This window comes from Procambarus clarkii, chromosome 21, assembly GCF_040958095.1.
Source record: "Procambarus clarkii isolate CNS0578487 chromosome 21, FALCON_Pclarkii_2.0, whole genome shotgun sequence".
Lineage (NCBI taxonomy): Eukaryota > Metazoa > Arthropoda > Malacostraca > Decapoda > Cambaridae > Procambarus > Procambarus clarkii.
This window is the reverse complement of record NC_091170.1, coordinates 34,612,984-34,627,513: the sequence shown is the minus strand read 5'-3', so window position 1 is coordinate 34,627,513 and position 14,530 is coordinate 34,612,984. Positions and strand designations below refer to the sequence as shown.

Sequence of the window (14,530 nt, the reverse complement as noted above, 5' to 3'; positions counted from 1 at the left end):
CAAATAAATGTTCAATAAATAAAGATTTTTCAGTCTCTCTTCGTAAGGAAGGTCTCTATTGCCCTGCATAAACATTGTAGTCCTTCTCTACGTGCTTTCAATTCGTTGTGCCTTTCAAGCCTTACCCACTAGTCTCCCCCTGGAGCTAGGAGGAAAGGAACAGTGCCCAACCACTTGGATGGTCGGGGATTGAACTTCGACCTGCAAGAAGCGAATCCGTCACACTTCTGTTCAATCCACGAGGGTTGGTCAGCGTAAGTGAAAGGTGAGTCAAACCACACATCAGGAGATGGAGAAACGACGATGTTTCGGTCCGTCCTGGATATACGACTTGATAATGGTCCATGATGGACCGAAACGTCGTCGTCGCTTCTCCATCTTCTGATGTGTGGTTTGGTCAATACGATTGCTTGGCTAACCTGGTGTGACACGAGTGCCTCAGTGACGGTACAAAGGTGAGATGCCAATGTAATTCGACAGGATCTTAGCCCATGCGGTCTGGTGCTAAGTCGTAGAAGTCTCGTTTCTAAATGACCCCAAGTCTATATTCAGTCTTACGGGCTAGTCATACCCGTGTCACCTTTTGGGAGACTTAATCTTCATCAATCTATCAGAAAAATGTCTAGGCAAGAAGCCAAGATGAAAAAAAAACCGCCTGGATATCACCCGAAATACGCAAAATAAAGAAAATCATTCTGGCAACAGGTTAGCTACCCCCAACATAGCTACAACCGCATTCATACAGTCACCTATTCATACAGTCACCTATTCATACAGTCACCTATTCATACAGTCACCTATTCATACAGTCACCTATTCATACAGTCACCTATTCATAGTCACCTATTCATACAGTCACCTATGTATGTCTGGTCAACATACAGTCACCTATGCTGTAGGAGGGTTACATAGTGTGTGTGTGTGTCAAGAGCTAACAAGGTCATGCTGAAATATTCCTTCTCACGTTCGAACCTAAGTAACTCATTTACCCTATGAGGTCCTAACTCATTAGTGTGAGGGACGTGTTATAATTAGCCATAAAGTTGGTCTTCACCGCCCCAGGCCAGAGGTGGGCAAGATACTTGCCTGAGTGGCCAAAATTTGCCCTTCCAGATTACAGAGTGTAACATAATGTTTGTCCCTATGTAGTCTGTGTTATTTTCTGATGCTTGTGTATCCAAAGTATCGAAAAATGACTTTTTGTTTAACCCCACCCCCCTTCAAACTTTGTTTTAATTTATTTCTAAGATAAACCTGAAGGCTCCCGACTCCTCATCTACAGCGTTGACACATTGTTTCATAAGTCAGCAGCTTTCAGGAACCTTCAAGACGTCCTCCTTAATCTCAGACAAAGGTCAAAACAAAGTCTTAGAGGGAAGAATAGCCATTTTCTCTACTCTGAAAGGCATAAGCAATCCAAAAATAACACTTTCCAGGAACAACAAAATTAATAGAAATTAGTTTCACAGCACTATTTGTGTTGCCAACCATTGCATGAGGCGATGGAAAACTATTATTAGAAAGGATGTAATACAAATGGAGACTGCTATAGTCGTAACAGAAACACCAGGACATCACCAGGTCACATCTGCTCTTATCTCTGAATGGTGTGGGTGAAACAGCAGCCCCCAACTGCTCTTATCTGATGGCCAAAACCACACATCAGAAAATTAAGAAACGACGTTTCGGTCCCTCCCTGGAGACCATTATCAAGTCGTGTGATGGTCCACGAGGAACCGACAAGTTGTCGTTTCATCATTTTCATCATGTGTGGTTCGGTCATCATATCTTCAGCCCCGTTGTGATGACTCTTATCTCCGAGCAGCGGGGAGAAGTGGTAGTGTTAATTACTCTTATTTGTTGATAATGGGGTAGAGGGGATCTCGTATGCAGGGGCCTGACAGCTGAGTAGACAACGCTTCGGATTCGTAGTCCTGAGGTTCCGGGTTCGATCCCCGGTGGAGGCGGAAACAAATGGATAGAGTTTCTATCACCTTGATGCGTCTGTTCACCTAGTAGGTGAACCGTGGGGGGCAGCCCCCTGTTCGACATTCGTGAAGGGGTCGTGAAGGGGTGGTGAAGGGGGGTTAATAGGGTGGTGAAGGGATGGGTATACCCCCTCGCTAAATCACCCCTGATGATATCATTATCTGAGCGCCTGAATGGTCCCGGGTCTTCCCGGGACCATTATACGGGAAATTATACGGGAATTTATTATTATACGGGATTTATTATTATACAGGATAACATACATTATACGGGAAATACGGGAGACTCTTCGTATGGATCCTTTGTTCCTGTTCTTGTTCCTGTTCTTGTCATTCTGTAGTTATCATGTTCTTCGAGTTCTTATTCCTCTTTTCCTAGTATCATCTTTTTTCATCTACTTCGTAAATTCTTTTCTTCTTCTTCCTCTTCTATTAATTCTTCCCCCTTCTTCTTATGATCCTCACATTATTTTGTATTCTCGTTTTCTCCGTTATTCTTTGCTGATTTTTTTTTTCAAAATTATTTTATGTATTCTTCATCACTTCATCTATTTACGTTAATACAAACCCGCTCTACACGTCTTAACATTATTGTATCCCAGAGAAAAAACCATCTTTAACGAGATCTAATCTTTAAGAAAGTATTAATAACTTTCCTTCAGATCCAGAGAGCGTCGCTTCCTGCCAGGTGTGAACCATCTACCCTAAAGTGACGTCAACAAACACTTCCCCCTCGCTCCTGTCGCCTTGGCAACGCGTCACGTGACCACCTTCCACCAATGAGCAGCTGCGATGGGAAAATTATCCTCTAATTACAATTATGGGCTTGATTAAGTTCTTCATGTGATTATATTCTGGTTATATTTTCGCCTGTGTTTATAATTAGTGAGCGGTTGTGCACTGTATATTGTCTAAGGTTCCTGTGTGTTGCCCTGGTGAATGAAGTGTTACTCTCGTGGTGAATGAAGTGTTACTCTCCTGATGAATGAAGTGTTACTGGCATTGGCCGTGTAAATGACTCGGGGTGTGTGGATCATCTACTGCTTGTGTGCTCAAGCGGCCGCTCAGGAAAGGCTGAAATTTTAAGTTTTGGACAGCGGTTTAGTGGCTCTGAAATCCTTCCCTATGGTGGCTAGTTCGTGACTCAGTCGATAGAGCCTTCCTCTCTCATGTTCGAGGTCGCTACGGTGTGTATTGACCGTACTTTTGTACGGTCACTGGTGGTCGAGTGGTTATTAAGGTCTCCTGTACACCAGTTGCATAGTGCTCCTGGCAGTATGGGTTCGAGGCATTTCTGGGGTGTGGAGTTTTTAGTTGTATATAACATGGAAAGTATAATCGTGCACAGAGGTTTCCACAACAGGATTTCTCTCCACGGAATCACTTCCGCCCTCCACCCCTAACCTCTCCGGGGACCTGGCTGGTAGTGAAGTTATCCAAGTTACTGCAACAGATTATAACTGCGGATGTAGCAATGTTTTTCCTGTTGCGCCTGCTTTGGAAGAGAGAGAGAGAGAGAGAGAGAGAGAGAGAGAGAGAGAGAGAGAGAGAGAGAGAGAGAGAGAGAGAGAGAGAGAGAAAGAGAGAGAGAAAGAGAGAGAGAGAGAGAGATTTCAGCCTGTTAACAGAAGGCAGCAGTCGCCTGTTCCTGTACCTACCTTCTGTAAACAAAAAAAAAAAGCTACGTAGATTTCAAAATCTACGTCACAAATCTAAGATTTCAAAAATATCTAATGCATATAGTGATAGGGAGATATTTATCTCTATAAAACAAAATGTCTGTCTGTATCTGTCTGCCTAATTCAGCTTTCCAGACTGACACATGAGGGGCATGGGAGTGTCATAGGCCAGTCGAGATTCTCTTCTATACAACATTTTAAGAAATATCAACATTAATAGTGACATCTCAGATTTTCCTGATATGAAATCTGGGATGTGTTTTCCATAGAGTTTTGAGCATGTTTTTTTTTTTTCAGTCGAGAGAGGGAAGAAGAGGAGAAAGTTGGAAAGGTGAAGAGGTATGGGAGAGGTAAAGGTAAGATTGGGAGAGAGAGAGAGAGGGGAGAATAGAATGGGAGAATGGTTGTCAAAGTGATGATGTCATATCTCTATTCATCATTCCAGCCAATCCTCCTAAAAATGATATTACTTAAAGTAGCAATTTTCTCAACTGTACAAACATGTACTATTGGACATCCCTCCCCCCAAACCCCCAAAACAAAAAGGTTCACGTTTGGAGTTACTGAATTAGCCCAAATAGCACTCTAAAAAAATGAAATATAACAAAACAGGGAAACTTAATTAATCTGTCTAGGCAATCCTAGGCCTGATATACGCTATCTTAGGCCTAATATATATATATTTGTGTGTGTGTGTGTGTGTGTGTGTGTGTGTGTGTGTGTGTGTGTGTGTGTGTGTGTGTGTGTGTGTGTGTGTGTGTGTGTGTGTCTGTGTTCTATCCTAGGAGAAGAAATGTTCAAGTTGGATTTTCGTTTTTATCTTTCGTGCGTTTTACAAAAGTTCAAAACGCGAAACTTGTTGACGTCTACTGACAACTTGCCACTTGTCAATCATTAAGGCAAGTGAGTTGGTCGGCGCCTCACGACCTGAAGACACATATATGACGTACTTCTCTATTTCATAGAGCACCAGACGACACAACACTTGTACCTCATTGTTAGCCACTTTAACACAGCTAGACTTGTGCTACGTATACTCCTCTAATAATTATACTATACGAGTCTGCTCAGGCCTATAGAAGCCTGCTCAGGCCTATAGGAGCCTGCTCAGTCCTATAGGAGCCTGCTCAGGCCTATAGGAGCCTGCTCAGCTCTATAGGAGCCTGCTCAGGTCTATAGGAGCCTGCTCAGGCCTATAGGAGCCTGCTCAGGCCTATAGGAGCCTGCTCAGGTCTATAGGAGCCTGCTCAGGTCTATAGGAGCCTGCTCAGGCCTATAGGAGCCTGCTCAGGCCTATAGGAGCCTGCTCAGGCCTATAGGAGCCTGCTCAGCTCTATAGGAGCCTGCTCAGGTCTATAGGAGCCTGCTCAGGCCTATAGGAGCCTGTTCAGGCCTATAGGAGCTCTCTCGAACTCTCCACCCCACTCAAGAAATTTTAACATAAGCTATTTCACCTGCTAAGTTAATACTTCGGGTTAACCTTAACGTCTGCAATGTTAATACGAGTAAATGTGGAAATACATGAAGCTTACTGTATATCTGACTGTTGATTGGTTAGTCCCGTTGGTTCTTAAGGTAAAATCAATCAAGTCCCATATGGAACGGATGCCCTGTGTAGTGGTGCATGGGGACGCTACCCAGATGCCCTAGGGTAGTGGTGCATGAGGGCGCTACCCAGAGGCCCTAGGGTAGTGGTGCATGGGGGCGCTACCCAGATGCCCTAGGGTAGTGGTGCATGGGGGCGCTACCCAGATGCCCTAGGGTAGTGGTGCATGGGGGCGCTACCCAGATGCCCTAGGGTAGTGGTGCATGGGGGCGCTACCCAGATGCCCTAGGGTAGTGGTGCATGGGGGCGCTACCCAGATGCCCTAGGGTAGTGGTGCATGAGGGCGCTACCCAGAGGCCCTAGGGTAGTGGTGCATGGGGGCGCTACCCGGATACCCTAGGGTAGTGGTGCATGGGGGCGCTACCCAGATGCCCTAGGGTAGTGGTGCATGAGGGCGCTACCCAGATGCCCTAGGGTAGTGGTGCATGAGGGCGCTACCCAGATGCCCTAGGGTAGTGGTGCATGGGGGCGCTACCCGGATACCCTAGGGTAGTAGTGCATGGGGACGCTACCCAGATGCCCAAGGGTAGTGGTGCATGAGGGACGCTACCCGGATACCCTAGGGTAGTGGTGCATGAGGGACGCTACCCGGATACCCTAGGGTAGTGGTGCATGAGGGACGCTACCCGGATACCCTAGGGTAGTGGTGCATGAGGGACGCTACCCGGATACCCTAGGGTAGTAGTGCATGGGAATGCCCAGTATAGTATCATTCTGGTCAAGAAGGTCATTACACCCTCCATTAAAAAGGACCGTCAGCATTACCAGGTTGAGTCAACTGGACCTGAGGTGAGCCTCACCAGCCCCACAAAGAAGGGATCAAGACGGTCCTCCGTGCGCTGTCAAGATGCACGAGGCCCGTCACACCTCCTCCAGAAGCCACAGATCAACAGGCAGAAAAAAAGGATTAGCCAAAAAAATAATAAACACTAAAACCTACAATGCCAAGAACCACAAATATATTATAATAAAAAAAGCATAAACACGCGCAATGATTGTATAAAAAAACACTAACAAACACAATCTCGAAGAATGCCAAGATGCAGATAAAAATTATCCAAAAAGAATCAAAAGCAAAAAAAAGAGGATTGGACCAATCCTCGTAGGAACCGATTGCGTGCAGAGAGGTTTGGGGTTGAGAGAAAGAGAAAGAGAGAGAGAGATAGGCCTACCTTAGCGGACAATACGTTATTGTTATTGGTCTGAATCTGCCGCATACTGTCCCAAGCCTCGGCCTTGGCTTGAGTCATTATATCCGAGACGAAACGACGGACGACCTCCATCAGCCGCTCGTCAGGCCGGAGCTTCTCCGTCTCCACCAGCGTCACCTGCGGGGTTAAGGTGCCTCTGAGGTGTTAAAACACATGGGGTCATCTCAGGTGTTGAAGGCCGGATCATCTCAGGTGTTTAGACCGCAAGGCCAAACTCTGGTGTTTGAACACAAGGAGGTTATCTCAGGTGTTTGAACACAAGGAGGTTATCTCAGGTGTTTAAACACAAGGAGGTTACCTCAGGTGTTTGAACACAAGGAGGTTACCTCAGGTGTTTGAACACAAGGAGGTTATCTCAGGTGTTGAACACAAGGAGGTTATCTCAGGTGTTTGAACACAAGGAGGTTATCTCAGGTGTTGAATACAAGGAGGTTATCTCAGGTGTTGAACACAAGGAGGTTATCTCGGGTGTTTGAACACAAGGAGGTTATCTCAGGTGTTGAACACAAGGAGGTTACCTCAGGTGTGTGAACACAAGGAGGTTATCTCGGGTGTTTGAACACAAGGAGGTTATCTCAGGTGTTGAACACAAGGATGTTATCTCAGGTGTTTGAACAACACACCACTAAGGGGCCGGTAGTTATTCATTGACTGCTAGCTATTTGCAGGTAGCTACTTATAGATAAAGCCTCATACAAGTAGTTACTTATAGATACAGCTCCGTACAAGTAGCTACTTGTAGATACAACCTCATGCAAATGGCTATTTATCGATATTACTTTAAAGAAGTTAGTACTTTCAAGCAACTTTTTATAAGTACTTACAGTTATCTATTAATATAGAACTTCTTAAAAAATAGGTCCTTACAAAAAAACTACCTATATGTTGCTACTTAAATGTATAGGTACGTAAGTACTAATGTTACTTAAAGATAGCTTCTAACAAGTAGCAAACTGCAGAGAAATGCAACCAGGCAGTGACTTTTAGGTAGCTCCTTGCAGGTAGATGTTGATAGGTAGCTACTTACTGTTAGGTACTTTCAAGTAGTTACTTACAGGTAACTATTTATTTTCAGATAGCTAGGTAGCTACCAACTACTTACTGGCAAGTAACTATTTACAGTTAGCTACTTATATGTAGATACCCACAGCCAACAACGTGCTTATAAGTAGTCACATGCAAGTAGCTACTTGAGAAAGCTACTTACAGGTAGCTGGAGCTAATTTATAAAGACACTGGTTAACACAAGTAAGATTAGGTCCAATTTAAATTGGGGTTAAAATGATTTATTGTAAGTTTGATCTTTAATCTTGTTAAACAAGAAGGATTAGAAATAGTTTCTTCTAAGTGTGTTACAGCCCATCCTCCTTTTTTTTGGTAGTACTTATAGTAACGATAAGGACCATAGTATGTATATATATGCAGGCGATGAGTCACAATAACGTGGCTGAAGTATGTTGACCAGACCACACACTAGAAATTGAAGGGACGACCATTCCTTTTTGAGAATGGTCCAGGACGGACCGAAACGTCGTCGTCCCTTCAATTTCTAGTGTGTGGTCTGGTCATCAATATGTATATATATACCGACGTACAACGAAATTAGAAAATAGAAATTTGAACTATTGAGTTGGACAAACCGGAAAACTATTTTATATTTGTGTTGCATTGACAAGTTAAACTAACCTAACATAACCTTCCTAGGCCTAATACACGAAATTTGAGGCCTAGTATAGTACATATGTGAGCTATACTAGGCGTAGGAATATTTAAGTTAGTTTTTTAGCTTAAATTTTGTTTTTAAGAATTCCTTACTAGTCAGTATACTACTATCTAAAAACTATGTACGTACGAATTCGTGACTATTGACGATTGGTACTATTTATACAAGATGGGATGTTGTGATGGATAAACTTGCTAGACAAGTAGGATTATCAGTGATAATATTCCTGAACAAGTAGGATTACAAGTGTTGACCAGACCACACACTAGAAATTGAAGGGACGACGACGTTTCGGTCCGTCCTGGACCATTCTCCAGGACGGACCAGGATTCTCCAGGATTACAAGTGATAATCTTCCTGAGTATTTGAGTACTACACAGTAAGCTCTCCCCCCATTCCACCTGCAGGGACATCTTACGGGCTATTCATGCCCATGCCACCTCTTGCGTGGCTTAATCTTCATCGATCAATCAATCGGGGACATCCACGGTTCCACGCGGTCACGCAGTGATGTGACGGACTAGCCAGTTGTGGGCTGTGTGTGTGTGTGTGTTTACCATTGACCAGCCTGGAGGGGGGTAGCCTGTCTGTCTGTGTGTGTGTGTGTGTGTGTTTACCATTGACCAGCCTGGAGGGGGGTAGTCTGTCTGTCCCTCTCTACTAGTACGTCGCGTTTGTACGCTATGATAACCAACGCTATCAATCCAACTTGCTATAAAAAGTAAGGACTCCCAAACATGTACGCTTTAGATGTATCGGAGTGATAGGTTAAGGGGGATGTTTGGGTTCCGATGTTTCTGGTTAAGGAGGTTGATTTTGTTTGTTTACAGAGTGGCAAATCAAGAGCCTAACCCGATTGATAAAGATTAAGCCACACAAGAGGTGGCACGGGCATGAATAGCCCGTAAAGCCTAACCCAGTCTAACACTATTACTAATCCTGATCTAACCTAACCTAACCTACCCCCGGGGGTGAGCAACCCTTGACACACGTGCCAAAATGGCACGCCAATTACTTTTTCCGCCACCAGAAAAATGTGCTGGAAAAAGTCATAAGGCTCAACCCTGCAAAAAGAATTCAATATCCAGCTGCTTCGCCCAGCGAGCTGTATATTTTAACATAATAAAATACTATTTTATTAGTATTCTATTTTATTAGTATTTTATTAGTATACCATTACGCTTCTTAATAAAATACTATTTTATTAAGAAGCGAAACAACAAATAAAAATACAACAAAATAAAACAAACAAAAACCACTATTATAGTAATAGTAAGTAATAAGAAAAAGAAAGAGATAACCTATTTTCAAACCATATATTAACATTATATCGTCAGTATGTCGGCAATATATACTGATATACAAGTTTTATACAAGTTGTGAGTTGTTGCATCATTCGACATTAAAATTGCGTGGCTGTATATTGCAACGAGAATTGCACTTTAAAGCTAATCAAAAAATATCCACACTATCAACAGTGTAGCGCGACCTTTAAGTAAAGATTCCGTCACTAAATCTTACATCCATGCAGTCTTACGTGACTTTCAATACTCACTCCTGGAATATTCTTAGGTTTTACCAAAGAAAGAAGCAACATAATTTTGCGTCAAAGATTTGGCGATTTTGGGTTACTCACCCCCTAACCTAACCTAACCTAACCTAACCTAACCTAACCTGACCTGACCTGACCTGACCTGACCTGACCTGACCTGACCTGACCTGACCTGACCTGATGTTTCGTGATAGTTATTGGTGCACAGTGCCAGTACACGATGTACAGTGCAAATATATAAAGGTAAGGTAATTATCAGGAGAAAGCTCTGAGCCATTACAGTCATATAGCATTACAACCATATATAAAGGGATATAGGATAAGAGACCCCCCATGTCAGCTCAGGTTATATCCATCGGTCAACACAAGATTAGTGACGTAGCCATATCGTCACGGCCCACGTCACCTAGGATTGGTCTAGAACTGATTGGTCTAGATTAGCTACCCCCACCAGGGTAGCTAATCACTGATTGGCCCTTCTTAGTAACTAAAAACTGAATGCTGACTATAGAACTCACTTGTTGCATCAAGAGCCAGCATTTCAGCCTTTAACGCCGAAAATAGGAGCCACTGACTGTGTCTTAGCCTCTGAATACACGGTGACAAGGGACACCATAAGAAAGATTGATTGATTGATTGATGAAGATTAAGCCACCCAAGAGGTGGCACGGGCATGAATAGCCCGTAAATGGTGGCCCTTTTGAGCCATTACCAGTATCAAAAGATGATACTGGAGATCTGTGGAGGCGCAACTGCACCCTGCGTGACGGGAGATGTCTCCCGGACCAAATGGTGACCAAATGGTCATATATAAGACAGATGTAACAAGGGGCAGAATATAAGGCTAGCATAGAGGAGAGGGGAATACCAGAAGGTCAGAGGATTCCTGGAGGGGGGATAGAATGAGGAAGAGCACACAGGAAAATCCACACAGGACATGGATGGACTATGTAACGGACAAACTCTAAGAAGCCGCAGAAAGATTCATACCACCACTAAGAGTTAAGGGTAAGCAAGACGAATTTTAGGCCATGGTTCAACAGCCATGGCTGTTGAACCATGGCTGTTCAACAGCCAGTGTCGGAAAGGAAAATGAAGAAGCAAAATGAGCTTGGATGAAACAGAGAGGACAGAGAACAGAATGAAATCATAATACATACAAGGTGGCTAAAAAAATGAGTACACAGACATTAAGAGAGTGGCACAGAAGCAGCAGTTAGAAAATGATATTGCAAACAAGGTTAAGACCCAACCAAACCTGTGCAATTGACATATCCGAAGGAAGATGATTGTTAATGATCAGGTTATCGGACTTGACAAAAGTGAAGGAGGACACACGGAAAATGACAAGGAGGTATGCGAGGTTCTTAACACAAGCTTTCAGGAAGTATTTAAGCTGGAACCTGATTTGCTACTAGCGTTTAGAACCCAAACCAAAACGGACAATTTCACAGGAAAGTTTCATGGAAATACCAATGAAACCAGAAGATAAAGTGACCATGAGCAGAAAGAACAGCTCTTCCTGTTAGTGGCCACTGATTAGAAAACACCGTTAAAGTTCTTAGGCCATCAAGTTACGCTTCAGCATCTATATTCACCGTAAATACCCTGCAAGAGGCCAGAATCCTATTGTGCTGTTATTTCGACAAATTTAGTGAATAACTGTAGCAGATACCACGAGGTACCTCCAAAAATAACAGGATTGTGAGAATGTGTACCACTATGATCCTGTTTTATCTAAGTTATCTTTATAGGTGAGATACAGAAAACTGTTCAACTAACAGCGTGTGCGAACGCAGGAAGTGCCACTTCCGCGAGCCTGCATTTGAAATGCTTTAAACGCTGTTAAGGGGAAGAACCAAGACTGTAGCCGCCACTCAGTGGTCCGTCACTTGACCTGCCATGAACCACCACTGCCATCACCCTCTGTACACCTGCCGCTATAGCTGCACCTGTGACAAAAGTCCAGCAATCAGTGATACCTGTACACCTGCCACGCCACATAGTGCAGTCCCTTGAAAGGTGTCTGCCTGCTAATTGCCACGTGTATGATCTGCATAGCTGCCACGTGCGGGGCACTGTTGAGACCCAGTACGTGGTTCTGGGAGACGGACTGCCCGACACCAATGTATCAACGTGGTGCCACGTCATGGGCGAGTGCCAAGATCATCTCGTGAGATCTTTTGCAAGCTGTGTGGATGAGTCTATAATGTGAGTGTGTTGAGGGCCAGCTTTAATGTAAGGGCAAAAATCTATTTATTTCTGTGTGTGTTTCTGTCTTTCTGTGTGCCAATTATCTATGATTAACCAGAGTTATTCGCCTGCTAGACGCCAGCAAGAGGTGTAGGTTCCAGTTAAGTCAGACCTGATGGTGAACACCTGATTGTCTGTGTGGTATGGTGAGTGTTGCACCTGTCAGAGTGTGCGCGTATCACGGTCAAGTTTGCTCCTGGTTTTGCTATATGTGCATGTGGCCTTGACTGTCCATTTGACAGGTCATTAGTATGTTGATTGTGCATGCCATTATATTCATTGTCTGAATATCCAGTTTTAAACTCCTCTGTTCCTTTACAACCCGGAAGTGTCGGGAAAGACGAGTTTGCAATCACTCACAACCAGTGACTGGTTGTTATAGAAAGTGGGAAAGCAGGATTGTTCATGAGTAGACCACGTGGTCGGTCAATTAGGCCTTCCAGTGTCTCTGATGCGATTTTAGCTTCGTCGAGGCCAATCCAAAGTAACATAAGCACCCAATGTTTGCGCACGTTCACTCTGTAAACAAAAGTTATTTTAGTTTTATATTGTGTTGGCGTAAAGCCCTTTAAGTACTGCCTTTCACACAGGTACCTTCAGCTCTGGATTCATTTCGGGGTCTTCATCGCTATTCATCAGTGATTGATTAATTATAAGTCACTGATCACGACTCATTGAGAAGCCCGGTCGACAAGGACCACGCTCACAGAGAAGCTTTGCTCCACCTGTGTTTACTAGTTGTGTTTACTAGTTGTGTTTTGCGGGGGTTGAGCTTTGCTCTTTCGGCCCGCCTCTCAACTGTCAATCAACTGTTTACTAACTACTTTTTTTTTCCCCACACCACACACACACACCCCAGGAAGCAGCCCGTGACAGCTGACTAACTCCCAGGTACCTATTTACTGCTAGGTAACAGGGGCACTTAGGGTGAAAGAAACTTTGCCCATTTGTTTCTGCCTCGTGCGGGAATCGAACCCGCGCCACAGAATTACGAGTCCTGCGCGCTATCCACCAGGCTACGAGGCCCCTAGGATGCACCTGTGCATCCTGAACCCTGTACGAGTTCCTTATGAAGTTGCTGCAAGACTCCAAATGGCTTTCGTTGAACAAAATGCAAAGTGGTGATGTTACATGCAATTGCAGTCAGATAATACCAACATCCTTACAAGCATTTAAATTGGCTAATATTTTGGCTACCCCCCCCCCCACGTCATCCACCCACCCCATCACATCTTCCTCCTGTCCCGACGCCTGCCCCTTCCACCCCCATCCCTCCCAGCCCTTACCATCCACATCCCCCCTGACAAGGGTGTGGCCAAATGCAGCCACACTCGGCCTCTGCCAGGTCACCTATACCCCCCAGCCTGTCACCCCTAACCCAGTCAACCACCACACCTCTTGTCTGTAATCCCTACTCCCCCCCCCTTACCCCCCCCCCCCTTACCCCCCCCCCCCCCGAAAGCCAAAGCCACCCTAACCCCTCCAATTGTCCCAAATTACTCCACTACCCCACTGTGTTGTTTCACAACAAAATTACTGAAATCATTTAACCTTGATTAATCAAGACAAAGGGGGTGGGGAGGAAGTGGGAAGAGATGAAATAAGCTGGCAAAATAATCACCACCAACCCACTAATCTCACACTTAACAGAAAAAGTAAAAGTTTCTGTCACGCATGGTGGTCTGGGTATGGTGGCCTGGGTATGGTGGCTTGGGTATGGTGGCCTGGGTATGGTGGTCTGGGTATGGTGGTCTGGGTATGGTGGCCTGGGTATGGTGGTCTTGGTATGGTGGCCTGGGTATAGTGGCCTGGGTATGGTGGCCTGGGTATGGTGGCCTGCGTATGGTGACCTGGGTATGGTGGCCTGGGTATGGTGGCCTGGGTATGGTGGTCTGGGTATGGTGGCCTGGGTATGGTGACTTGGGTATGGTGGCCTGGGTATGGTGGTCTTGGTATGGTGACCTGGGTATGGTGGCCTGGGTATGGTGGCCTGGGTATGGTGGTCTTGGTATGGTGACCTGGGTATGGTGGCCTGGGTATGGTGGCCTGGGTATGGTGGCCTGGGTATGGTGGTCTGGGTATGGTGGCCTGGGTATGGTCCCCTGGGCATGGTGGCCTGGGTATGGTGGCCTGGGAAAGGGGAAATTCTTTCTGAACAACTAGGTAACACAGCAGAAAAGAGTATAGTAGGTGTGAACATAGTGCCCCACAACAGAGGGTATAGTGGCCCTGTAGTGTCATCTTTCAGCGCTGTCTCGCCGCACTTCAAAAGATACAGTTGATGTATGTTGTATTTTATTTTCACAAGTGTTCAAATACATTTAGAACTCAAGAAACAAATTAGTAACTTTTTAAGGACATTCATTTAAAATCAATTTAACGATGCTCTTTAAAATGGATAAAGATAATCTTTAGATAAAGGGATCTATTGACTTACCTGCGTTAGAAAAAAAAGATATATATATATATAATCATCGCTAAAAGAACTAAAAGCTCAGTTGCAGAAACGAAAGAGTTT

At 44.6% G+C, this 14,530-nt stretch overlaps 1 protein-coding gene across 3 annotated transcripts in view; it reads right to left on the bottom strand.

Annotated features, from left to right (window-relative positions):
- LOC123760748 (uncharacterized) overlaps positions 1-14,530 on the bottom strand; it is a 165,566-nt gene that overhangs the window by 25,666 nt on the left and 125,370 nt on the right. For 2 of the 3 annotated variants that reach the window (XM_069328299.1, XM_069328300.1), the window contains one exon: positions 6,446-6,601. The exons of the other annotated variant lie outside the window; for it this stretch is intronic. In XM_069328299.1, coding sequence (XP_069184400.1) covers positions 6,446-6,601 — 156 coding nt within the window. The remainder of the gene's footprint in view (positions 1-6,445; positions 6,602-14,530) is intronic. 3 annotated transcript variants of the gene reach the window in all.